The sequence below is a fragment of the Bemisia tabaci genome, chromosome 1, assembly GCF_918797505.1.
Source record: "Bemisia tabaci chromosome 1, PGI_BMITA_v3".
Classification (NCBI taxonomy): domain Eukaryota; kingdom Metazoa; phylum Arthropoda; class Insecta; order Hemiptera; family Aleyrodidae; genus Bemisia; species Bemisia tabaci.
The window spans coordinates 61,238,396-61,265,510 of NC_092793.1; the positions used below are offsets into that span (position 1 = coordinate 61,238,396).

General features: G+C 34.8%; 2 protein-coding genes across 7 annotated transcripts; one reads left to right on the plus strand and one right to left on the minus strand.

Annotated features, from left to right (window-relative positions):
* The first annotated feature begins 1,437 nt into the window (after nucleotides 1-1,437).
* On the plus strand, nucleotides 1,438-26,975 carry LOC109035743 (uncharacterized). Of its 3 annotated transcripts, none has more exons than XR_002009279.2 (16): nucleotides 1,438-1,745; nucleotides 2,851-3,025; nucleotides 4,070-4,152; nucleotides 5,097-5,231; nucleotides 5,636-6,072; nucleotides 6,755-6,905; nucleotides 7,751-7,864; nucleotides 9,178-9,321; nucleotides 9,786-10,100; nucleotides 12,358-12,486; nucleotides 17,243-17,412; nucleotides 19,593-19,672; nucleotides 20,552-20,690; nucleotides 21,254-21,361; nucleotides 22,506-23,004; nucleotides 23,650-26,975. XR_002009279.2 is itself a non-coding variant. In XM_019049480.2 (15 exons), exons 1-14 carry the CDS (start codon nucleotides 1,701-1,703, stop codon nucleotides 21,351-21,353), a joined length of 2,217 nt encoding a protein of 738 aa, XP_018905025.2. In that variant the 5' UTR covers nucleotides 1,438-1,700; the 3' UTR covers nucleotides 21,354-21,361; nucleotides 23,650-26,975. The 3 variants fall into 3 exon arrangements, 1 of the variants encoding a protein (XP_018905025.2); XR_011900588.1 differs by having other exon boundaries at nucleotides 1,438-1,587; XM_019049480.2 differs by lacking the exon at nucleotides 22,506-23,004.
* Nucleotides 12,720-23,602, minus strand: LOC109035750 (leupaxin). 4 transcript variants are annotated; one of them, XM_019049489.2, is made up of 5 exons: nucleotides 23,100-23,602; nucleotides 15,640-15,903; nucleotides 14,299-14,472; nucleotides 13,420-13,650; nucleotides 12,720-12,829 (listed from the first exon to the last, which is right to left on the minus strand). In XM_019049489.2, exons 1-5 carry the CDS (start codon nucleotides 23,130-23,132, stop codon nucleotides 12,740-12,742), a joined length of 792 nt encoding a protein of 263 aa, XP_018905034.2. In that variant the 5' UTR covers nucleotides 23,133-23,602; the 3' UTR covers nucleotides 12,720-12,739. The 4 variants fall into 4 exon arrangements, with proteins under 4 accessions (XP_018905034.2, XP_072160862.1, XP_072160848.1 ...); XM_072304761.1 differs by lacking the exon at nucleotides 23,100-23,602 and adding an exon at nucleotides 21,377-22,512; XM_072304747.1 differs by lacking the exon at nucleotides 23,100-23,602 and adding an exon at nucleotides 18,024-18,136.
* Nucleotides 26,976-27,115: the final 140 nt, after the last annotated feature.

Genomic DNA, 27,115 nt, shown 5'->3' on the forward strand with positions numbered 1-27,115 from the left:
TTTTCGCTGATTTTTGGAAATCTGGAACAATGAGCTAGAACAAATTTTTATCGCTTAGTGAGTCTTTGAAGTTTTTTTTTTTTTTTTTTTTTTTGCTTTTTTCTTTATTTCCTCTTCTTTTCCTAGTATAGCTTCATGTTACAATCACTCGCAAATCTTTTTGAAGGAGATAGGCTCAGAATCAACAGTCCCTCTAAAACTTTTTAAAACTTCTTCTTTCGGTAAATTTTAGCATATTTTTTTTTCCTTCCTAGGCTGGCCGATAAATGAGGCTTTTAGGGGGTCTTCAAGGTGAAACTAATTTATAATAAACTATTCCTTTAAAAAAAAACATGAAGGAAAGAAACAACTTATTTTTTTTCTTCATTTTTTCTTTTCAAAATGAATTATTCACTTTTTCACAGGTCTTTTTCATTTACAGGTTCAACATACAAAGTTAACAATTGACGCTTAAAGTAAATTATTCTGGGCATTTCAACAACTGAAGTTACGAGATAATGATGAAGAATAAGATTGCAACAGTTTAAAAGCTTCAGACAAGAAGCCGCCTGCGAAGACTGCACTGCGCGGCGGCGGCGCGGCGTCGGACACACGTCAGCGTCAATTCAAAAAACCCGCGCAAACCTCGCCGCCATTGTTGTTTACGAAAATCGAGCACCCCGAACGAGCACCAGCCACCGCCGAACTGCACCAATCCGGTGCGTATTCGGGGTGCCCTGTTGACTATCAAGTCGACCAAGTCGTCAGTCGGAACGATTAGGCCTCCATAGACGATCAAATTCCGAACCAATTCCGATCAAAGTAGACATGCTGATGACTGGTGGTCACCATCTACCATCAAATTTTGACGGGCCGCACTTTTTTGATCAAAGTAAGATCAGACCGGAGTGCCATCATTCATCATTTCCTGCCACAGGAAACATTTCTGTCAAGTTTTCATTTTAAAATGAAGCAAATTAATGAATTTCAGACTGATGACTCCCGACACTTTGATGCTACTTTGATCGGAATTGGTTCGGGAATTTGATCGTCTATCGAGGCCTATTCTTTCTGCTGCAGTTTGTAAGATGTAAACAAACACCCCTACCATAGAATAAAGAGACTAACGTCAACAGAAGCGAAAGCCCCCGCCATTTTCATGTCAACGAAGCATACCGAAAGGAGGCTGTTTCAATAAGTACTGTTTACGTTTGCGGTTTTGGAGAGGTCGAATAATAACGGATACATACGTTTTAAGGAATTGAAGAGTTTTCTTTTAACTTATTTATCGTTAAACCGAAGAAGTACTGTAAATTCGCTTAAAATTTAATGTTTTTTTCCACTTTTATATTTGTAGGTAACCTCGAAATTGGTTTCAATCTGCGCAGAAAAATGTTAACATTGGTTCTTACGGAGCTTTCGCTTCTGTTGACGTAGTCTATTTATTCTATGCCCCTACACCCCGCACTCCCGCAGCCCAGTCTCAACCATGCCTATGCCTAACATCCGTCGAATTTTCTTTTTCATTGTATTAACATAAACGAGATGCGCATGTATGAAGCTTTCCATTCTGCAACTCCAAAAAAATAATTATCATGAGACTATCGTGTAAGTAATACTATCATTTTAAGTTCCCTTCCCGTGAGTCCCCTCTCTAATTTCAACGGAAGAAGACAAGATCCCCTCATCATCGACAGACTTCATCAAAATAATCGAGAATCATGCACAGTCGCCGTCTTTCTATGGAGAAAGTTGGATTTTTCACGGTAACTTCTCTTTTAATCATTCTCTTTTGAACCTCTTCAGGAGGCAACATTTGGAATCGTCATGCAGTTTAAGGTGATTCGTCAAGCTCAAGTGACATGGTCGATCTGGCATGCAATAAGTATCGCATCGATAAGGTCAAAAATCTCAGCAGATTTTGAATTAGCAAAAGAAAGGACATTAGCCCCTGCGCATGAGCTTGAAGAATCATTATAAACCGAAAAATCGGCAAAATTCAGAGAAATGAAAGCAAAAGTAGTGTTTGGACAAAAACATCGAATTTGATACAGAAATCGGTAGCTGAATCAAATGCGAGGTTTTTTTTCCAAACACTATTCTGCTTTCATTTCTCTGAATTTTACCGACCTTTGGGTTTAGAATGATTCTCTCGGCTCATGCGCAGGGGCTATGGTCCTTGTTTTGCTAAGAAGTCAAAATATGTCGAGATTTTTGACCTAATCAATGCGATTTATCGCAAGCCAGTTTGACCACGTTACTTGAGCTTGACAAATCACCTGAAGTAAAAGCTGCTGAAAAAATAGAGTATTTTGTATAACTACCCAAGTAGCATTTTTCAACGGATAAATCGCGATTTTGTCGGCAATAAAATTGCTAAGATCATCAACATCTGAGTGATTATCCTCGATCTTGCTGCAATAAAATCGCGATTTTATTGCCCGGCAATTTATCGCGATTTACGGCGATTTAATCTCGATTTCATCGACGAAAATTGATCGCAATTCCATTGAATAAAAAATTGCGATGCATAGCGATTTAATCGCCATAAATAGCAATTTTTTATTCGATAATATTGTGATAAATTGCCACCGATATAATCGCGAGTAATCTGTAATGTGTGAACTTAAATAGTACAATTTTACACAAGCATCAGTCAATTTAGTGGCTATACCTCTGGAGGAAAATTATATCGTTGTCGTCTTTGTATTTTTGAGGAAAATGTTGAAGATAGATCTTGCATGCCTTACTTGACTTCATCCATTTTATTTACTTACTTATTTTAAAAAGAAGTAAGAAACCTGACAAATGGACATGGATGGGTTTTGTCTCGTCTCTTACTCACGAGGAAATGTATTTTACCAATTTTAGGGCATGCTGGAGCAAGAACTAAATGCAGCCATGAAAAAAGTTCAGCGATTAAAACGAAAGGAGCAAGAGGAGGAGGAATGGTTCAGGTTCATAGAAAAATTAAGCTCCTTTGAAGAAAATGGTCACCTTGTCGCATCCCCTGAATCTGCCAAAACATTTGTAGTTGCAGGAAATGGTAAGTTGTAACACTGAAGATTTCTTTTAGGTATCTCTGTGTTTGAATAAATTTTAAACCCTAAATATCGACAAATTAGCAACAGAGGTAGCTGAAATTTTGAAACTAAAGATGAGTCTTCAATTGATTAATCATTTGAAACTTCAAATTATCAATTTTTCAGGTAATTATTTTCATCTGCAATTGCACCACAGACTTGAGCAGATGTATTGACTTTCATTGAACCAGGCCTCTCCATACCTAAAATGTTCCTTTACAGAAGGGGGCTCTATCAAGGTTTTGTAGGTATCATTTCATATCATCTTGTTTAATAGACTGATTTAGTGACCACGTCATCCGATATAAAATCAAACTCTTGGTTCAAACCAAAACAAACTTACATAGCCTCATGTACGAATTCTTTATGAGTTAATTGTATTGATTTATTAATTTGTAGCCATTGACCGGTCATAAATCAATTGAAGACTTATTAAATACGAGAACTTTTGATTGTAAGAAACACTTGAATGCACTCTACCACCATGGCACAAAGGGCGCAAATCAGAAACAAGGAGCTGTGTTTGTTTACATTTGAACCAAGGGTTTGATATTATATGGAATGACGCAGCCACTGAATCAGTCTATTTTGGCATCCATTGACCGCTAGATGGCTACGTCTGGCTTTTTAAAAAAATTAGATGTTTTTCTATACTCTGCTCACTTTCAGAAGACATTTTGGTGCAAAGTTTTTTTTTGCCATTGCCGGCAACCCTGAAGCCAACCTCAGTCAAGACTGTGGTAAAAGACTTAATACTGGAAAAACATCCTCCTTATTATTAATTTTACTTTCGATTTTGTTGAATACCGATTTGCATTTTAGAGATTTTGTCCCAAAAGGTGGTCTCCTGCTTCTTTATCGATGGCTGATGTTTACTGATGGATAAACCAAGTTCCCTCTTTCAACTCTCCACCCACCTGCAAATCACTTTCTTGATCATTTTTTTTAAAAAAAAAAACTTTTTTCATATTACATTTTAATGTCTCATCTCATTTTTTTATCTGTAGGTGTCCCGAAAAATGAAGATGCTAATCAAAATTTCAACAAGCAAGAAGACTCTGATTATTTTGAGAATACTAACAGCGAAAAGGTACATGATGTTAGGATACCTATTTTTCTTTTTTTTTTAAATTCTCTCAGAGCATTTTCTTACATACATAACCGCATGTTTTCAATCTTCCCACCTTCATCTATCTCTTTCCCTCTTTTTTATCCTCAATGTAGCCATTGGCGGATCCAGCGACTTGGCAACATTGTCTTTTCTCTATATAAACGTATTGAAATGTATCGATTCTTGGAGGGGCCAGGTGCTCCCTCAAGAATCGATTATTCAGCATAGGTTTAAATGGAGGAAATCTGGTGTTGTCAAATTGCTGGATCCGCCCCTGAATGTAGCTCCTGTTGTAATTAAAATGAGAGGTAATATATTTTAAACGAGACTGTTAAGGTCAAAAATTGAATCCTTCTTTGAAGTATCAATGTTAATGAATACCAAGCTTAGGATTTTTAGTTCAAAGGATTGACTAGAATCTTAGAATTGTAGTATTTCTTCTCTTTGAGCCTCTTTCTGCAGCAACCCAGTCTTTATAAGTAAATTTTCAATAAGCAGTGAGTATGATGAACACAAAACCATTGTGTGAAGATCATATTTTAGCTTCCATTTACAATGCAACTAAATTATTCCTTTGATACAACTTATCAGAAAGTCTGTCCTAACTATACATTTCCTCTCATGTTCTGTTTGTTCACAAAAAAGCTGAACAATATTTGGACTTGAAATGTGAGTGTATTCTGTATGAGTTGAGAAAAATTTGCTGAATTTCAAAATGCTAGGTTGTCTTGATTTTCTCCAAAAAAATAAAATATAATAGGAAATTGAGCAATGTAAAGTGCAGTCTAGCTGGTTATGCATACATCTGAATATTTAGTAAAGAAAATGTTTATTTCTTCTTCTAAACCATGAAGAAATCATATTGTGTGATAGTCTAACTTCTTATTTTATTTTTGTCAATGGTTGGTTTTTAATTGCCCAAGGATGAATGCAGAGGTTTGAATAATAAACCAAAACCAGCTGACAATAATTCAAGGAGACCCACCAGAACATTGTCTGGAAATATTGATACCTTATCTAAATCGACTCATTGCAGCGGTTGGAGAAGTGTTACTTCTGTAAGTACTAGGCTACTACTACTAGTTATTTGACACACCTTCGTTACTTGATCATCTGTCCTCTTATGCCTGAAGGTTTTGGATGTTTCCATTGCCATCCTAAGTCAAAGTCTTGAGCTACAAAAAATTTGGACCAATTTTGAATTCCCATTTTTCCTCAAGTTTTTTTTTTTTTATTTTATTCATTTTTTTTCCCCGACTGCATTTTGAATGAAAAATAATAGCTTTGTTGGCTTTTGGGCAGTTTTCCCAAGGAAGTTCCTATTGGAGTCAGAAAATGGAGGTACATCTGGTATTTGAAAAAATTTAACCATTTCAGTTCAATTTATTTTTCTAATCGTTTTCCGTTTATTTTATTCTAAAATGTTTGAATTGGAATATTTAGACATTCATTCTAATTTTAGATTGATCTGTCGGACAACTCAGAGGCAAAATCCATGAAAATCCTGAAAGCAGCTCCTTCTCATTGTTGGAATAAGACAAATTCTGCATCATATTCATCTTTAAAGCTCAATAGACCTTTCACTGAGGGTGCGGATGGAAGTAATGTATTGAAGGAAGCTCCAGCCACAAAATTAACTCGGCTGCCAAACTCTTCTCTAAAACTCAGAGATCCACCTAAAGAAATCTGGAATGAGGAGGATAGGCTGGAAGAAACTCAGTCCTGTGCCTCCAACAAACCAGTTCCACATGGCTCTGCTTTAAAGGTGGAAAATTGTACCAATTTGTCCAGAAATAGTAATATTGAATTGAACATCTCTGCGAAAGGAACACGATCAGTAGCCCGCACCAATATTCCCAGGGCAACTGTTCCTCTGTCTCAGTTGAGAGTCCTCAACAGGTGAGAAAAAACAATATCATGATCTAATTTCATAAAAGGTAAAAATGCGTACCAAGTATGTATTTTGTTTTTCACGTTGATTGTGAGTTTGGAGAAGTTGTGAAATGAAATTCTCTAAATCTAAGTTTGTGCACTATTTAGATAAAATTCTAAGCAATTGGCAGTGTAAGTTATCACCAAATTTTTTCCCTTCACCAAAATTTTAAGCTCAGGATGACTGAAATTCACGTCTTACTTTCTCCTTCCTTTTCTTTAAAATCTGGATAAAACTTTTCCCAAGAGAAAATAAATAATTACTAGATGAATTAAATAGATTATGTAAAGCCATATTCTGATAAAAGAAACATGTCTTAAACGGGTATTTCTCAGAAGGGGAAAGAAAGTAATAAACAAAAGAATTAAAGGAGGCTTGAAGAGTTAAGCACCTACACCTTCCGGCCGTGTATTCTTCGATTTAAGTAAGTTTAAGATTTTTGAGCTTGCCTCTTCTGTAAAAATATAGGCTCAAGTGCCACACATACTCAATCACAATCATCAAAGGAAATATTAAAACTTGTATTATTTTATCAAGCAGAATCAAAGTTTTAAGTGCATGTTTATGGTTTAAAAAACTTGTTTATTATCATATTGTTAACAAGAACCGTCTGATCTGATTGTTTTTTGGATGCTTGTATCTTTATAGTCGTTTGGTGATGGTTATGTCCAGCATTTACACTTTAATTGACACTTTTGAAGAGGTGCCAGAAGATGAAAATTTCTTGAAAAAACGAAATCAAGCCTTTGCTTTTTCATCTCGACTCACAAGCAATCACTTGTACAATCTGAACAAGCTGGTAAGTTCCCAGGTTGAATTATCTGTCATCTATGCAAAACAGCCTGTTGATTTTAATTTTGTTTCTGAAAATGGAGATTTCAAGTAGCAAAATAGGCTAAAAAGAAAAACTTTAGTATTGTGAGGGATGAAGCTGCTCAGATCCGATATTAAAAGAAGGAATCTAAGAATGATGTAGGTAAATTAACATGTAATCAATGAAAAGAAATTCCTTCACAACAAGCATAGTCTTTTCTGCACATTTTTATAAGTGGCATTTTTCTTATGGTACAATTTTCACAGGTATAGTAGAAGTGGTGGACTGGTGCTGCTGAAATGTTTGAAGGCAAACTTAAAAACCTTCAACTACAATCATCATTTTAAAAAAAATATTCTCTCCAAAACCATGAGCTCTTCTCTTAAGTAATTGTTCCATTTTTAAGAAATATTTCAGTCATCTTCACTTGGATAAAGTACTTTTCACATGTAACTGGTACCGGGATAAGTAACCTTATTGGTATTCAAAGAAAGCAACATTTTGCATCAGTAGACATGTTTTTGTGGAGTTGGGTTGGGGAATTGGATTTTATTATTTTTAACAGAACATTATCTGCACTGTCTAAAAATGCACCAAGTCTTGTCTTGTGTCATATTTGCAAGGGGCTGATCGTTTCTTCACCTTAAATTCAGGGGGAAGACCTCAAAAATTCCCTTATTGCCAAATTTGGGCCATCCTAAGGTTGCATTCTTATGGAGAGCTACATCCTCATAAAATACCTCTTATCAAGTGTTAAGTAAATATCCAGAAAATGATTGTCTAATTTTGTATCCCCCTGATCTCATTTATCTTTAACATTTTTGCTATAGGTGAGAGAAATTGAAAAATTACCGGTTCCCAGTTCACTCACTAATGAAAATTATCTTAGTGGGCTGACCCATAAGCTACGAAGTGCATTTCAATGTGCTTTAAGTGCATCCCAGGTATGTTAATTCAAATGTCTGAAGAAACTCATCTCATAAGTATAAATGTAAGCTGGCATTTTAAGAGATGGCTAACTATAACAATGGTTTCTGTTGATAGCACACATCATTAACAGAAGATAACTCACCGTGAGTCATTAGTCTGCACTTTTTGACCGGGTTGTGAAAAAATTTTTGAACTTGGAGTGTGCACAACTGCCAGCACTACCTATCAGTGGGAGATTGAAACAACAGAGTCCAACTCAGTGTGCAAGGCCTTGCTCCAAAAGTCTGCGTTCTGTAAAGTCTGTAACAGTCATAAATACGATCTACCGTCGGCTTATCAGAGGGTCATCGAACCTTTCCGAAAAAATGTGATAAATATCTTGAGATTTAGTTCAGGAGCATGGTCTTACTTCGGAGTGCACAGCAGCAGATGCCAGTTGCCTTGGCCTCTAGAGAGCACCTCAGTCCGTCAGTCAGGCCCTTAATTACTCCTTCACTTAATCCATCTTGAAAACTTCTCTCTTGGAAGAATACATCAGACAGAGGTTTGCAAAAATATTCTGCCACAAAGCACAATCAAACGTAATTGATTTCACGCAAGATTTTATCACAGGCTATTAATTAGCCCTTTTAACCATCGTGTAGCCAGCTTACTTTCAAATAATGCTATTTGTGCTATACTCTCTGAATTGAATTTTTCCTTGAAAACAGAGTTTGTCATCTTACCCCAACTTACACCTTAGACAAGAGTAAAATCCTACAAGTAACATTGTTTTAATCGTAAATATTTTATTGCTTGTCTGACTTTGCCTTAGTTTAAGGCTATTAATTATCAAAATGCCCTAAAATTGGGTCGCGGTAGATGGACAAGTAGAATTAGTTACTCAGGAGTCATGCCTGGTCACTGAGTGATGAGATGTAAGATTGAGCAACTTGGCCCATCATTTGCAGCTCACCAATTTGCAAGCCCAACTGGAATTTTTCCCCCAGAAATCTTGCGTATTGTTCCATCCAAGGCCTCAGTGAGCAATGAAGGTATTTAAGAAACGACTATGAATTCAACCCCAACAAGATGTGGCCAGCCAGTCTAGCATGCCCCAACACCTGTTAGTATCTGTTGAGGGTCCACACTGCCAACAGACGTCGGTGGCCAACTGAGTAGCTTATTTGTTGTTTTTATCAACAACATCGCTGTTGTCTATGAACAATTACAAGAAGCTATGTTTTAAAATCCATCAGCATTCATCTTTTGAGTTTTCTCTGAAACTGTTGTAGAGTTATGTACCTATTCCTAGAAAATTAAAATATTTTCCTATGTTGTCACACAGATGTGCGAGCGCTATCTTCAGTCAGGAAAACTATTTCTGGTTGCAGACAAAATATTGGAGCTCCTGAAGTTAACTTTGGAACTTCTAAGCAGCAGTAGGAAAAAGACAGTGAATACTCACCTAGATAGAATAATTGAAATATCTGTAAGTATTTCTTAGGATTTGTCATAATACATATTTTAAGAGATAACGGGGTAACGTATACATGAAATTTCCCCCTACCAAGCCATGTGGTAAAATTCTTGATAAGAATACAAGGAAAAATATGCTTGTTTATTTTTCAAAAAATATTACTTACCATGTAGAAATGGAGAACTGAATGTGACTGATTGTGCTCTTACCAAGCATGGTAGAGTATTCATCGCTCAAAAAGAGAGGAAGTTCTCATAGTCAGAAGACCCCTCGAAATATTACTCGTTGTGATTAGAGTAGTCTTTTTATTTTTTTTTCTTTTGTCTTTTTGATGAAATTGGTTTCAATAAATGGGATGTAAAATCGCAACTTAAGGCGGACATTATGGTTAGTTTGTACATTTACACACACTGGTGAAGGATCTCTTGTCCAGCTTTACGTATTTGTCTCACCTTTTTATGTTTTTTTTTTATTAGGAGCTGAATCTAAAAATTGAATCCATTCTGAAGTTGATTGAGTATCGTATAGTCAAAAACAGAGCTGAAGAAGCTCGAAAGATTACAAGTCAGGTATGGAACAAAACTCCCTCAGTGCGGCTTAACACAAAAGCCAACAGCAAATTTGGCCAACCGCAAAGACTCTCCATGTATTCTCAGAATGCAATGAAGAAAAATACGAGAAGACCTTTAAAAAAACCTCTTCTTCCGGCAAGTGATGTTGATGTGGAACCCCGTGTGATTACTTTAACGAAATTAGTCTCTAGTCCTGTGACCACCCCAGTGGGTGAAAAGGTAACCTCTGATTTTGGTTTTCATGAAAGGTATACATTAAATATATTGCACAATAATAATTGTATATCTATAATTATAATATTGCATAATTTAATCACTTCATGATTTAACTTTGCAAGTTAACAAAAAAAATTTCCGAAAGGAAATCTGAATATCTTAATAGTTTGTTAAATATTAATTTTTCCTGTGATTCAACATGTAAATGTGGACTTCAAGTCGAGCAGGACAGCATTGGTATGATAGTTCATTGTCGATCGGAAATTCTCTAGCAATCCTCTCGGTGGTAAATAGTGATGAAAAAAAAGGGCAATAAATAATTGATACAATGATGTCTTGAAAACAGTGATTGATTTTGATCCACATTTAGATTAATCTTTCTCCAAAAAAGTGGGACTCTTATTATATGTTTTAAGGTGGAGAAGGAGAGGCAACTTGAGAAATTTAAATATGAGCCATTGCCCTCAATTTATGATATCTCAATCAAGAGAGTTTGAAATAGTTAATAATGTCCAACAAATCACTGATCATTGACCATCACAGTCTCAAGATTGTAGGCAGTTGAAGGTAAAAAGGGTGAATAGTTGGTACTGTAATAACTGCCTCCTGATTCCTGATTTGGTAGTTACTGAGTCTCAGGAGTTTTATTGAAGAGGGAAGAGCGATTTTTAATTAGAGTTTCAAAACTTTCAACGATTGTGAAAATAGCAGAAAGATGGTATCTCTATTTGTTACCAATGGACTAGGCTATAATTTGGTAAGTATTCAGAGATTTCTTAGCATCAGAAGACCAAATTTGGAATTGAAGCACTGGTTGCGGAAAGGGCACTTCTCGGTTGCAGTGTTTCAGAGTCTTTCCTAATGTTTCATTCATTGTAAAGAATGTGAATGCATCCATTTCACTAAAAATTTCACCAAATATTCCTTATGATTCTACACAATTTTCTATGGAAAGAATTCTAAAAAAAATCACCCATTAAATTCTTCTCCAAGGGATTAATTAGCAACAGAGATTCAGAAACTGCGCAATCGAGAAGTACCTTTTTCGCATCCAAAGCCTCCATTTAAATTTCAATACAAAATAGTAACCTTAGTTGTGTTTTGTTTGAAACAACAAAATGTTTCCGTTTTTTCTTTTTTTTTTTAAAATGCAATTCTGAACAACCAATAAGAGAACAACTTCCAGTTTTAGGTTAGAATACAGCGTTGCTTTTTTGAACAACATAAAAACGACTTGCTTTGAGCACGTTGCAGTTTGTTGTACAACAATGTTGCTGTAGGGGTTCCCAAATTTTACGCACAAAAATAACCCCCACAACACAAACAACCTCAAACAATATGCGATTGTTGCTTGTTTTCACATGTTGCGAGTATTGCCTCTGAACAAAATACGACTCCTCTAGCCCAAAAATTGGTGTTGCAGTTCTTTGATGACACATTAAATTTGGCTGAAGTTAAGTGATAGGAGTCTTTCAACCCTCATTGAACAAATTTAGCATCCAAATTTAAAAGAATTAAAGAAATTACAAAGCTCATAGTTGACCAGTTTTTTTTTTCTCAAAAAAATCCTCAATCTAATTGTTGGCTTGAATTATCAGTAAATAACTGTAACATTTTTGACTGTGCAGAAGGTTGTCATTTTGAATATGGTGGAATTTCTGTAAATTTGAAATCCCAGATTCACTCTTTGTATGCTGAAGGACCACCTGTAACATTATTCAGCTCAGTCTGCCATGAAGCAACAAAGATACCATCTTTCCACCACTTTGGAAATTGTTAAATGTTCAGTACCTAACTCTAATTCTAGACTCACTTTTCTGGAGCCAGAAATTCTCCTGATTTGAAATTCTGTCTTAATCTATCAGTTCAACAGAGATGTTTCTGACATTTTGAATTCGTAATAGACAGCAATTTCTATTTTGGGCTGTAATTAGATGTCATTTTTTATGCTTTTTCAACGAGGTATTTACAATGAAAGATCTTTACCAAAATTTGTCAAGCTGCCCCCTTCCCTTTACTAAAGAAGCACTGGACTAGAGCCTCCCCCCCTGCTTTTAAAAAGAATTCCCTCGTTTATTTTTGGAAGACTCGTCAAAAAGTGCTTGTCAATGTTTATTACTGTTTTTGAGATATTTTCAAGTAACCGCACTGTACTGCCATCCTGCATATCAGTAAAATCTTGAGTTGAGAAGACTTTTCTCATCAATTTTGGATTAATCTGAAAATTAACGTTTCTCTAAAGCTTGGTTTGATTTTTCAGAACCTCACCATGAAACCCTCAGTGAAAAGTATTTTTCCACAAACACGCAAGAGTACCTTATCTCAAAATATTTCATCCCATCAGTTGCTGTCGCATGTATCATCTTCTGGAGAAAAACAATATTGGGAGGTGAGTCAACAGAAATGAATATATTTACCAACCTATTCAGTGAATGAGGAGCACCACTTACGCCTATCTGCCACTATAATTTTTAACCTACTTTTGCTAGACTCTCTCTTAATTTATATTTATTTTATTTCTTATTTAAACTCTTTATTTTAGTTGAGGGATCTCCTATAAATTGTTTGTTCCGGAAGTGTCATTGAACAGATACCATGCCATTAAAAATAATTTAGACACAGTCACTGTGAAAGTAATTGCTTTATTTAGAAGCTAGAGGAACACACTTAGCGCAAATCGGTTTATCATACATCACTTGAAAAGTGGAATCTGTCACAGGTTGAACACAGTGCTGGAATGAAAACGAAAAGTAATGTTAGTAATTTCTGTGAAATTTCCCAGTCCATTCCTTTTGTTTTATGCTTCAAACACAAGTTTAAATATTTTTTAACTTCAGCTTATCCTTTTAAAAAACAGGCAAAAACTCTTGTCAGTTTTTTAAACATAAAATTGAGATTAAATATTAGCGCAACTTCTTTGTTCACATAATTGTTCAGAGAATGTCACAAAGCCTTTACTCAAAGGTAAAAGGCCAATACCAAGAAAGTTTTTCTGATGTTCTGATGCTCTTCTCTTCATGAAATTTTTTATTATGAAATACTTTTAATCTTTTTGATGCAAATCAATTAACTTTATCTTTATTTTTAATAAGTCCTATACATTTTTGACTTCCCTTTTTTTAAAGTCACTATGTAGTTTATTCAGATTTTGTGAATTAACCCCGGAATTATTAAAGTTTTTCCTAATTATTCTATTATCATATTATTATTAGGAAAAAATCTTAGCCATTCCTCTCAAATCATGATCCTAGAGCAACATGGAATCTCAAACCAACGCAAACTTGATTTTTAAGAAATTAAAATCAATAGGAGTTCATTTTACCTTGCACTTGAAACAATTTTGATGCCATTTTTCACCAAGGGCTATGATAATTGTGTCAGAGACTGGCTGCTCACATTCTTTGCAACGAGGGCAGAATTTTTGCTCGTAACACTGCTGACAATATGGATTCTTTTCCTTTTCAAAAAAGCCTTTGTACGCTAATTTGGTACCGCATGAAGTGCAGACAAAATGATCTCTGTGCCAGTCCTTATCTAAAGCTCTGACAACAACCTTTAGAGTTTCATAAAAATAATTTGTATTAAAAATCGAAAAAAATTTCTATGGACAAGGGAAATTTCAAAATTATGACCAAAACTAATCCATTTTCTATTTATTAATCTGAAACTTCACTTCAGAGATATATAGTTCAATGTTTTGCAAGGTCTCAAGTGTTGCAAGTATCCTCATTACCAAAATTTTTAAAAGTATTTTGTCACAGTTACGTATGTAATTCAAATGCGTTCTTTCATAAAGATGTCCCACCTGTAACTTAAATGTCCTTATTTGTGTCGGAACTTTAATTTTTCACATGTAGAAAGATTGGAGAAAATACCAAGCGGAGATAAGTGGATTATGATTTAACTCCTTTTCTTTTTTTACGCGATAAAATAAAATACCCTTGGAAAGTGCTTGACAATCTGCTACATCCTTTAAGCTGCATGAACCATGTAGTCCCGCTCAATTTCTTTACTTTATAAAATGCGGCTCAACCCCAAATATTCAATTTTTACTAGTTATTGTGATATCACAGTTTTTGAAGCAATAAGTAAATTTTTGTAATGTAAAGGAATATTTTTTGGATTTTTCGTGCAATAATTTACAAAAATCTATGGATCACAGTATCAAATTTTTGCAAAATCTTGAAAGTACTTTACTCACATCTTTGATTGGCAGACTGCAGCCGGCGCATTTCTTTAAGAAAAGTAAAGCGTAGTCTTCCTCACAAAAAGGAAGCCCCTCATTTGTATTGAATTTTTGACCACTAATTGGCTTGTGGCAGTGGTAGCAGATGAAATGTTCCTGATGCCATGTCTGATTCAATGCTTGCACAATCTGAAGATTAGAACCATTAAAAACCATTTGTCATCATTCAAAAATAAATCCCTCTGGTCAGAATCATCATAGGAAGCAAAGAATGAGCTTTGTTTTATTCTACTCGGTTATTTTTTTTGCAGCTGTGGTAATCTATACCCAAATACAAATGCATTATAAAGCATATAAAATTATCTACATCTACAATATCTCAGAGAAAATAATGTAAGTCGCACCCTTTCTGCGTAACGACCTTTATTCAACAAATTGCCAGATGGCATGCAGGTTTTTTCCTATAGCTGAAAATAGGGTTTATGTCATGTTTTAATAGGTATGCAAAGGAAACAATCAAAGCAATTGTGGCGATCCTTATTTTAACTGAACTCGTTATCAAAAATTGACAATTGTAATGGTTTTATCAAAAATTCCTAGATCTCTCCGTTTAAAAATTGAACTAATTGCTTTTTAGGCTAACTTCTTAGTCAGGAAATGAATAATGTGATTAAGAATAATTTTGAAAAGTCCAGAAAATGTATTCATTGGTCATTTAATGAACTTTAGTCCAGAAAATTCATGATTAGAGCTCTATACCCCTGGCCAAAATGCAAAACCACACATCTCCATCGTGGTGTTTCAAAATTTCTGCTCCTAGTTCATTTTTCCAAGAGAAACAAGCGAACTCTGTAGTTTGAAATTTATACAGAATCATTGGCGGATCCAGCAATTTGGCAACACCGGATTGCCTCCATTTAAACCTATGGGAAAGTATCGATTCTTGGAGGGGCCAGGTGCTCCGACAAGAATCGGTTATTAAGCATAGGTTAAAATGGAGGAAATCCGTTGTTGCCAAATTGCTGGATCCGCCTCTGTACAGAATACATTCTGCCAACAGAAAAAAAAACGGCAGTTTTCAAGAAATTACGTTGACTAGTTGTCCAAAGAAAAAATGAAGTATGACAGGAACTGAAGTCTACAACGTTTCAAACGGAGACACATTGTTTCGCTTTTTAGCCATTGATATTTATGTTTCTTTCTTGCATATTGCCACATCTCCTAATTACTAGAAAATTCCTCTATTTCAGTGATAATCAGGCAGTATCTCACCACTTATTTTCTGATAATTTTATTCACCCCGGCCAATTTAAAATTTATCATCACTGGAAACTGAAGAATTGTCACTGAACTCACCAAACCTTTAATGGGCTCCTTGCAGAGAGCACAGATGATGTTGCCAGTGATGCTACTGATGGGTAGAGGGGCACTAAGTTTTTTTGTGACTGGCTTTTGGAACTCAGTGCCTCTGGGAATTTTGGCATCATTTTGCGAAAAATTTTCACCTGCATGACTGTCATTAATGTGATGATTTTGTCGTGAGTTGTAACGATTTTGATTGTATGAATAAGTAGTACTTTGGGTATGCATTTTCCTATTTCTTAAAGGATCATATGTTGCCTGTTGTCAACAAATTTTAATTAGAATACATTTTGGTTAGTGATAAAAATTAAGCTCTCATGATGACATTACTCAACATCTGTTTGATAATGAGGTAGGGTCATTCCAGGGTAACAGGTGGGACATTTGTATGCTCTTAAAATGACTTTTCAATCTCCTCTTTTGAAAAAATCTTTTAAATAGTAAAGTAGCTCTAAGTAGTTATCTTCATTGACTTATGATCAATAAGGAAAAACAGATCTTGTTGAAGTATGCACATATCAATGCATTACACACCCACACGGAAAAAAATTAAATTGCTGATTCGACAATTCAATTGCTAAAAACAGTGAGTGCAATGTTTCAATGTACCTAGATTTTACAACAAAAAAATGCTACTTTAACCACCCCTGTGGTTAAATTAGTTTACAATGTGGTTAGAGTAGCATTTTTTTGTTGTAAAATCTACGTTGAAACATTGCACTCACTGTTTTTAGCAATTGAATTGTTGAATCAGCAATTTATTTTTTTCCTTACACCTTGAAAATGAAAGTTCATAAATTTTAAAATATTCCAAGTGAATATCATTAATTCTAACCCACAAATTTTTCATGGTAAAAGTTAAAATGTTGCAAGCCCAATTTTTCCTATCTCTGCTGTCAGTCACTGAAGTCCGCCTCCCCCCTCTCCCCAAAAGTTTCCTCAATAGAAATTTGTAAAGAAGAATGGAAAAATAAATTGCCCTGTGCCGTCGCCTAAATCCATTTTAGGAGCTTTCTTCTACTTAGTTATTTTGAAAGGTATGAAGGCCCTGTTGAAGGAAATACTTGTAGACTCACCATAGCTCACTTTAAGAAAAATCCATTCAGCTTATTCTCATGATCACAGTTATCAAGTTGAGTGAAATTAGTGGAACTGACATGAAAAATTTTTCAGCCAGCACTTCTTACTCATCTTGGAAACCATGGTAACATGGACTTCCTAAGCTAACCTCTCCTCTGAAAATCTCTAATCTTGTCCTTTTTACATTGATACCAACTAATGTGTCTTATGTTTCACTTCTTGTTTGATCTTATCGTTAGACAAATGTAGCTGAAAAAAGTTGAAGGAAGCAATTTAATTCCGTCTTCATTTATTCAATTAAAAACGCAGGACTAAATAGAGGGTAATTATTTCTTCCTGCATCTGCTTTTTTGAGGTACATTACATTTGAAATAATTATATGAATTGGAGTTACATTTTTTTTATTATTATTATTTCTTCCCTATTTTTTCCGCTATCACAAAGAAGTAAAAGATATTGAAAAGAAAATGTCCCCTTCCTTATTCTTGAAGTCTTTAACTGTAAGGTTTTTTTTCAGGACCGAAGGTTTGAACCCTCAGGAAATAGAAAACTCTCCTTTGCAAAGTCAAGCAGTCCAATGAAAGAGTCTTTAGACTGCGCAGACTGCAAAGTTGTGGATGCTCCATGTTCAAGAAAAGAAAGGAACCTCAGCAGGTTGCTCTTTACCGAAAAATCATGCGAATCACGGTAAGTTTGGTTCGTACTTTTCAATAAGAAGGTTTATTTTCTTTTATGTCTAGTAAGTCTTAAGGGGCTAGTCCTATACTTGATCTGATCTTTGTCCCTAGAAATTCTAAAAATAAAAAAAAAATTAAATTTCTAAAATTCCATTTTATATTGAAATCTTATAAATTTTCCCAGAATTTGAAATCCCTGCTTCAAACTATTAGTTTTGGAGGGTTTGAATTGTTTGGTTTTAATTCATTTCTAGTTAGTGGACTGAGGTCAAAATTGTCACTCGTGTTTTCTCAGTAAAGTCTTGAATATGGCCTTTACAAAAGACCTCTTCAATACAATTTGTTTCCACTAGTTGGCAAGGTAAGCACCCATTTTAACAGGAACAGGCTGCTAAATAGGGAAAAATCGAAGCACCTCAGAACTTGCTTCATCATCAAAATGTTATGCAAAAAACGTTGAACATATCAAAAATTCCCAAAATAAACTCATTGACTAAAGTTTGGCATAGGATGCATTCATTCGAAATTAATATTACAAAAAAATTTAGATTAGTGCAAGTCAAATCGGTAATGATAAAAAATGTGTCACGTGGCAAAGAATTTGAAGAAATTTAGTTTTACCAAACTTTTCACCTTCCTTTGATAGTTGGCAAATGTGGACATGCCCCAAAAAATCCAGCACACACTGAAAAACTTATCCCTCGATTATTTCTTGAGATAAGTTTTAGTGCCCAACTGATTCAAATATCATTCAAATATCATTCAAATATTCAAACATTAATTTCTCAAGTATTAGTTGAATAACTGAACTTCGAAACGTTTAAGATGTCAGCTGTGTTCTAGGTAATATTTGATAAGGAAAGACACGTTGTGACACTTGATTCCAGATTTTATCCAGTGGTGCATTGTATGTCATTCGAACTGCCATCAGGCTTCCTATGTTATTTTCCTCAAAAATTACACCCGTGTATTTGCTTCAGAATTGTTCTTAGTTAATGATGAAAAAAGATTTGACTAGCTCTCTTAATCTGAAGAAATACTCATTGCTGAAAACACTACTGGAAACGATAATCTATATTATAATATTTTTTAAGGATTCTAATTTTCACAAATAAATAGGGGAACTTATATTACTTTAGAATTCATCTCCTGTTTAGTAGTGCTCCTTTCATTATTTTTACTTTTTATTTTATTGTAGTTTATGGTTTGTAATTTTTAATACGCTGAAGATTTAATACGCTGAAATGCGTACGTAATGTAATAAATCTACTTCAACAATTCTGTGGTCCGGCAGTATTATCCCCCATTCATTTGTGAAAAAGCCACGCGGAATGCATCTCTGAACATATTTTAATTTTCTTCAATTGAGGACACCGCACCAAGAACAGCCTATAGGCGTATAGGTCGTTATTACGCCCATCTGCTTTTCGGATTCTACGTACCCTAGACTATGCTGTGGTAGCGATAGAATATAGATAGGTAATGGCTCGAGGTCGAAAAACCTTTTTTTCACGAGTTAAGTCAGGCCTCTGGATCGATGGGTGCAAGAACGACCTATACGCGCGGCCTTATCATTCTCGGTTCGCGGGGTTTTTTAAACCAAAGAAGACTGAATTATTTTATTTTTTTATCTCATTTTGTAAAGATTTGTTTTTATTTCAGAAAAACGAGCTATTGAAATAATTTATTCTCCTCTCAAACTATCCATTCCTCCAAAAATGTATACTTTGCATATTGCCACCAAAATGACTGTTGGGCGTAATATTGGCCTATAAACTTAAGGGCCTATAAGGTGCTAGTTACCCCTTTCTTTACTCACTATCGATATTCTTTCATTTTGCGTTAATCATGCGTGATTAAAACGATTAATACTTCATATTGCCACAAAAATGACTGTTGGGCGTAATCATGACCTATAAACCGCTTTTTTAAATTAAATATATTAGAGTGAAAACCCAAAACGAATCGCAAAATCTACCCGGCATTCTTCAATAGAAGGGTTAGGTCACCCAAAAACACCAAAACAGAGTACCTGCATAGAGAAGTCTGCGCAGTACATCAAAAACAAAACTTTAAACGCGTTTTTCTCAAAACGCGGTTTCCAGTTATAGGCTGTTCTTGGTGCGGTGTCCTCAATTTACGTTCATACATTTTTAACATAAATCCTAAACATTCTTTTTTACTTTCCAGAGCTGAGAAAGACCTTGCATACCCATTTAATATTGGCATGATGTCTGTTGTAAAGGGTGACATCAATGAAACACCATTAGGTAACTTGTATTCTTACATATATTCATAAGTAATTTTCAGTATTTCAACTAGTAAAATGTCAATACAAATATGTCCTTAAGCATATTAATTTTACTATTACTCACAGAACATTCATGTAGGTATCTAGTTCACAACCAAAATAAAAATCTGTTTTGATAATTTTCATTTTAAATTTTTAAAATATTTTGCTACCAGAATATTTCTCACCCTGAATCAATGTTGCTGGATAAGTGAATTTGTGAGCTTTATTCATAAATTAAGTAAAGATCACCACCCAGACTCAATCTTTCAATGTTACATACTTGGAGAAAGATGAGGGTCGCTCTCTGGTAAATCAATTCAGCCTGAAGCCTACATCGTCAATTTTGTTGAACTTTTGTGCATAGAGGTAGTTTATTTTCGAAAAAAATGAATTGAAGGGGTTTGCACTACTATTCTCTATCTAAAAGATATCACCCTGCGAAGACTACATTCATTCTTTCCATTTTTACAAAATCTCAGTTCAGCATTTTTCACCTCTTGAACCTATTTCTCTCTATGATGACTAATGACAGATGTCTCTCATTATACCAGTCATCCAATGGTGTTGAAGGATCAATTTTCCATGTAACTTTTGGAAATTGCATTGAAATATCAATGCTATTTCAAATAGCTATCCTACCAAAGGTAATTAAAATTCAAATTACTCATCTGAAAGTATGTTAAAACCTTTTTTTTTTTTTTACTCTTTATGTTTGAAGAAAATAACTACCTCTTTTCCATTAACATTTCGCGCTGCTTTTCAAATATTTTTAAGGGATTTAATCACTCGCCTCATTAATTTTATATTAATCAACTAAATATGAATGTTTCACTTTATTTTGTACATTTTTTTTCAGATAAGGATCATTGTTCCACGGTGAATATCTCGCCAGAAGAATTTGAATCAATAATCCAGTACAGAAAATTGTGTGACAGTTTTAGGAGCCAGTCACCATTGTACAGTGTTGACGAGTACCCATGGGAATCCCTAGAAGAGTAAGTCTTGGCATAAACCTCTTTCTTAGAAATTATAATATGTATTTAGAGTAATCAGAATTGTTTTTCTCAAAATGAGTTTACTTCCACCTCCCCTCTAAATCGTTTTTTCCTATTAGAATCAGCAAGAATGAAGATAATGGTCCCCGGAAATGTAAGTTCTCATTACTGTTCAACTACATAATGTATGTAACAATGTTTTCCCTCTCTGTTCTCCTAAACGTTATATTTACCGCAATTCGCTCTACAAACTCATCGAACATTACATTTCCACTGTACTCATTTTGCTTTCACTGGAACTGTTCTATGGTACTTCTGCATCTTTAACATCAATAGATTATAACAGTATTGTATTTCTCATCAGCAATTTTTTTCATTTTGGACCCAATTTATTTGTAAGAAGCTAAAAATTTTATTCTTAAGTCTTCAATTTCATATTTCATAAGGACCATCTATGTGTGCAAAGGACTCAAATCATTTTTTTACATCGCAAATCAGCAGTACTCGGGTAAACCATTTTATTTCTGTGGATCGGTATTTTATTAATAAGTAATTCTTTGCAGGATCAGTGAAACGTTATGCCATGAAATCTTGACTCAAGTCACAAGCAAATTGGAACTAGACTCCATCATTAGAAGAATCTATAATCTAGAATTCAGCTAGTATTTACAGTATGTATTACTTACTTTAGTTCACTTTCATTTTAAGAAACTGAAGTCATTTTGAGTTAGATAGAGTTCTTGTCATAGCAGCTTCTAGGTAGAGCCAAAAGCTATGCTGCGGGTCAACAAGGGACATATTTTAATGTTATTTTGCTTCAGAGTTTTAAATCAATGTATGACTTATTGATGGCAAAAGTTGGAAAATGTGCATTGCCGGTTGCAATACCACAAATATCTGCACATGTCCTACTTCTTTGAGAAGGAAACTAATGAACCAACAGATTTATTTTAAATTTTCTGTTTCATATTTTTTACTTTTACAAAATTGTGTACCAAAAATAGAGATATTTTAGTCAGTAAACTACCAAAAAATAAGTCATAATCTAATATTTTCAAATTTAGTCTTTGACTAATGCTTAAAACTTCTTTCGTCTCGATACACGATCAAATTCCAAACCAGTTCGGATTAAAGTAGACAACTTGATCACTGAGTCAAATTTTGATCAGAATGGAGTGCCACCATTCATCATTTCTTGCCACACGAAACATTTCTGCCAAGTTTTCATTAGAAAACTAAGCGAAGTAATGATTTTAAGACTGATGACTCCCGATAGGTACTTAGATAGTAATTGGTTCAGGAATATGATCGGCTGAGCACAGGGGAGAATTTCATGAGCAGCCGCCAACCAGTGGCGCACTATGGTCCAAAACTCAAGAATAGGAAGAAATAAGTCGGATAGTGACTGAATGATCAAAAAAGTTTCAAATCCGATGTTTTTTGAGTCGCTAATTTCGAATTTGATGTCAAATTGCCTACATTTTAACACCCTGCCTGACCTATTAATTGTGGGCAAGTTTGAAATTCGTCTTAAATTTGGCAACTCTGCTTTGTTTGTTTTGAATTATATTGAGGTTAGTCTGTGTTGTTGCAAGTCCAAGTTGCAAGTTGTCTGTTTAGATTTGTGTGTCGGCGGTCTCTTTTGCCCTTCTTTGTATTGTGTTTTTTTCCAAGAATTTTTAAATGTTTAGCAAGAACTAGTTGTTGATTATTGCTGATGTCTATCAGTGAGGCTGACCATGAATTATCATTTGAATTTTCGTACCATTGGAAGTGCTCTCATTTCTCAAGTAATCCTATTTACGTTCTGTTTAGGAGAATGAAACGGCATCAGTAGGCTAATTCTAAACAATGTAAACGTATTTGCTGTAGTTTGGATCATCAGCTGTTAACAGCACTTTCTCTTAGACCCTTCAACTGAATGCGACCCCATCAGTGACAAGTCCATCTGTGAGAGCTTCCTAAATGCAATTTCCTCCATCTTCAGCCAAAAACCAGGCAGTAGATAATTTAAAAACATAGCATTCAGCTATCAAATTAAACATCAGCATCATGGATGACAGGCCGCAACTCTCCGAGCTCCCTCACAGTCTGAGGAATTGGTACAGAGGCATGAAATGCAGGTTAATGGATTTCACCTCCGAAGTGTGCCCTCAATATTTTGAAGTTGCAATGGACTATTTGTCTCAGCACCCTATTATTGCTATTTTGCTGGTTGCAATAGCTGTCACCTGGATCATTCCTGTCCTGGCTATTTTACTGTTTATCGTATCGTCAGTGTCTGTTTTTTCTCTCCTCTTTTTCGCTGCCCTAGGTAACTTTTCGTCTCAATAAATATTTCCTCTAATTCAGAGTTTCTGCTTACATCTAAGCAAATAAATTATTTTGAGTTTTAAAAACCTCTCTTACATTTTCTATGAAACCCTGGTCTGCAGTCATCATAGGAAGACATTTTTGCTGTTTGAAAAATTCTCAAAACCACGTACTCAGTTGTGTTCTAGATGGGTGTAACAATTTTCGGCAGAACTTCAGAATCCGACTCCTCCCGAGTTTCAATCGCGAAACTAACCTCTCAGCTGAGAACACTTCCCAGGTCTACCAACTGAGTATGAATTGCACTAAATTGGTTAGGTAAGGTTAGGTTAGGTTACGTTACGTTAGGTTTAGGATTATAAGGATTACATAGGATTATTTAGGTTTAGGATAATAGGATTTAGTTTAATTTTGTCATGTGAAGGTTGGTCAAACTGCCTTCTTTACGGCAGAAGTCGGATTCTGAAGTTTGGCCCAATTTTCTAAGGTGTATCGGCCTATTTGTGGTCAAAAGGTTTGCCTAACACCTAAAAAGAAAAAAAGTACAACTTACAATTAGTTTAAAAAGTCCTTTTCTCCTAAAACTTTAGAAATTGATTTTCTAGTTTCTTAAGTTTTTACACTTTATTCTTTCTTTTTTTTCTAGGAACTATAATCATCTTTGCATCGGGGATGCTGGTTGGATGGATCGTCTTTTTTTGTACTGTTTTGATCATTGGATTGGCAACAATGGTTATTGCTTGGTATGTCTTCTCTTGTTTTGCTGAATACATTTTCAGTACCTACGAAGATGATGTACCAGTTTCACCCCGAACAAAGAAAAAGTGAGAAGTCGAGCAGTTCATCACATTTCGTATATTACGCGGTACCCACCTCATTTGTTTCACTTTGCATTATTTTGTTAGCAAAGGGTTAAGGCCAGCCCCTTTTTAACAAATTTAAATATTTAAGGGCCATCGATAAATGATGTCAGGTACTAAAGGTAGGGGGGGGGGGGGATAGGACTGTCTAACAAATCCCTTTGAAAGGAGGATGGGAGAAGGAATCTGATAGAGGGGTAGAAATAGGGTAAAAGAATTGAAATGAGTGCCAGGCGTCATTCATGGACGGCCCTGCGGATAATTTTGTTGCTTTCAAAGTTTTCCCAGAATGGAATGTTTTTTCCTTGACTGAAAATTGTTAAAGTTTAAACATTAACTTTTTGTTTTAGTGGAGTCCTCAGAAGTTTATTTTCAGTTGGAAACTGACATAATTAGACAATTCTTAAAAAAAAGTTGATGTTAAAATCGGCATAAAAATCAGTATTATCCTGAAATCTGAACCCAAAGACATAAGCTATGCTGTCTTACTATCAGCACTGTCTTACTGTCAGTTTGTACCAAAGAAATAGGCATCAAAATTATAAGTTGACTTCCAAGAAAATTTGTAGTGTGAGTAGTTAAAAAGCTTAGGAGACCCTATTTCTGTAAATGGTTTTCCTTTTAAGGTCTTAATCTCGAAAAGATTTGACGCAGCTCTCTTTTTAAGATTGGAGGATGAAAAACTATGCATCTCTCTTTTATGTGTGTGACATTAGAAGATTTTTTTTCTATTCTTTCTTTGTAGATATCTTGAACTTTTTTTAACATTCAATATTAATAATTCCATGACATGAACTCCAAATAGTCTCAACTTTGAAATTCTAAGATTTTTCCCGAAGCAGGGTGTCTGGTTGTCTGCATCAGGATTTTCTACCAGGAATCATCGATGCTATTAGAATTTGAGGTCCATCAGGATTTAATTCTGATTTCATCAGGATTTGAGAAAAAATCGGTCGTAAAATCCAGGTTTTGAGGAAAGTCGGCTGTCCGATTGGATTTTTTCATGCTTTCCTGTACGCTTATGCAGAACTATTAATTTGTCTCTGCAAAGAATCAGGATTTGGAAAAATTATGAAATCAGGGCTAAGCAGTAAAAAACCAGGAAAAATCAGGATTTCCCAAAATGAAAAAAAATTAGACACCCTGCCAAGACAATCGAGATGCGCATACAATTGAGCAAACATTTTTTTCATTCTAATGGAAACCAGGAAGGTCAAATCAAAATAGAAATCGTTAAACCAAATAGAGAGAGTCAGCATACCATAATATTGCTGTATTTTTGGAGCATCTTCTTCTTTTTTTTTTTCGCCATAAGAAAAACAATAACGTAAAGAAGTGTTTTTTAATCTTCCCGAGAACCTTTACAAAATTACCTTTGAATACCTCATGTTACTAGTGTATTGAAAATGAAGAGTGATCCAAAGACTGAAGTGATACTTGAAAGAATATAGCAAATCACCAAAGTGGCAACAGAGTTAAAGTAAGGCACCTAGAAAGTTAACCATGATGTGATCTGGAATCTCATTTCTAAGGCCCACCAGATTTTCGTTGTTAGGTAATGAAAATATTGAATTCTCTCTCTATTTTTCACTACTGTAATGTGCACTAGATAAAACCATTTTTTGTGTATTTATGTCTCTTGCTCTCTAATGTACCTGGTATTTTAGCACTTAGTGACTTAACAGATTATCCTTAGTTGAAACTTTATATGAATTTCAAATAATTGTCAGTGGGTGGTTTAACAGGGTGTCAACAGATCCAGAAATGGTCCACACAATTTCAAATTGGGACCTTCCCAATTTTATATTTTCGAGACCAAAAACACCGAAAAAGCTTTATAACTACACCATTGATCCTAAACTTTTATGGTGTTGGTTAATGGCGAAAGTGATTGATTGTCCTAGGAGTTACGCGACAAGCAACTGGACACATGCATGATAACAAGAAACAGGAGGGTAGTCTGCTAAGGCAGCCATTCTATGAGCAAAAATTTCATATACCAGCCACGCTCAGTACTTAATTTTTTCTCTGAGAGGGGATGTGTAGTAATAGTTTTCAGAGTCAAGAAAAATTAATTAAGAATTCCATAAATTTTATCGGAGAATCTCAGTTGACAACCTGGTTATAATTAAACAGTAATCCTGGTGTTGTTTTTCAAGCCGGTTTGACCCTAAAATTTTTTAGTCCAACTGCCTTAAATTGTCATTTTGAGGCGAATCTCTGCCTTTAGCCAAGAAAGAATCCTGCGACAGCAGTCTCACATTGCAAAATTTTTTTGTTGATAGACATCTACTTGTTTTTCTTCTAATTTCAAGTCGTTTAAAATTAAACAGTAAAGTAAATATCTTTAACTTTCAAATAAAATAACTGTAAATTATTTACAAATAAACTAACAATGGGTTAATTATGATTGGTGAAAGGATGTCTTTTAAAATGTCATTCACATGGTTAACCACCCTGAATCGAACATATGTATTTTACTTTTTGACACTTCCAACTTTTGATCTCTGTCGTTTTACCCTAATTTGTCACACAGTTCTAATCCTGTTGTTTGCTACCCAAGAAGAGTCATGTTTTGCAATTGTAATCTTTCTAAAAGTAAAAATAGAATATAAGGTTGGAATTTAAATTTTCCATGGGATGATTTTGATGATTTTTCAACTTCAGTGCATTTTTTCATCTTTGAACTTGTATTTTTAAATATAGCTGAATCAAATTATTTCAAACCAATCATGTTCAAAAAAACTTTTATTTTTTCTACTCATTGAGCAGAATTAAATACCAAGAATATCAACGAAAATCAAAGAATCTTAAGTTCCTGAGCTGCCTGAAAGAATACCTCCTCTTAATACTCTCATGCATTGGTCTTCAATCATTTTCTGAATGCTCTGACCTTCCTGTCAGAAGTCCAGTTGAACCAGAGCAAAATTCTCCAAAATACAGGTCTTCTCTAAAAACAGGAAGGTCCAAAGCAAGGATCTACTTGAGTGGTGCGTCACAGGTTGCTTTCATAAAGACATTTTTTATATTGTCTTCAATATCTTATTGTTCTCTATTTTTTACTCTTATATGTTATATGTATATTTTTTTAATAAATCAAAATCTCATTGAATTCGGTTTTCTCACTTTTGCCTTAAATTTCCTCTTTTCTATAAGCAATAGTTAGTTGCCTTGGATTGCCGAACTAAAGGATCAGCAAAAACTTTTCAATCGTTGCTCTTTGCTCCTGTCAAATCGTGGTAAGGTAGTTTA

Coding starts and splice junctions, on each gene's coding strand:
- LOC109035750 (XM_072304747.1), bottom strand. CDS start 18,065: ATGTCCACATTTGCCAACTATCAAAGGAAGGTGAAAAGTTTG. Junction 15,904..18,023: donor AAAGGAAGGTGAAAAGTTTG/GTAAAACTAAAT, acceptor TGTTGACAACAG/GCAACATATGATCCTTTAAG. Junction 13,651..14,298: donor GCAGTCTGCCAATCAAAGAT/GTGAGTAAAGTA, acceptor GAAACTCTAAAG/GTTGTTGTCAGAGCTTTAGA.
- LOC109035743 (XM_019049480.2), top strand. CDS start 1,701: ATGCACAGTCGCCGTCTTTCTATGGAGAAAGTTGGATTTTTCACG. Junction 10,101..12,357: donor CCACCCCAGTGGGTGAAAAG/GTAACCTCTGAT, acceptor TTGATTTTTCAG/AACCTCACCATGAAACCCTC. Junction 17,413..19,592: donor GAAAAATCATGCGAATCACG/GTAAGTTTGGTT, acceptor TTTACTTTCCAG/AGCTGAGAAAGACCTTGCAT.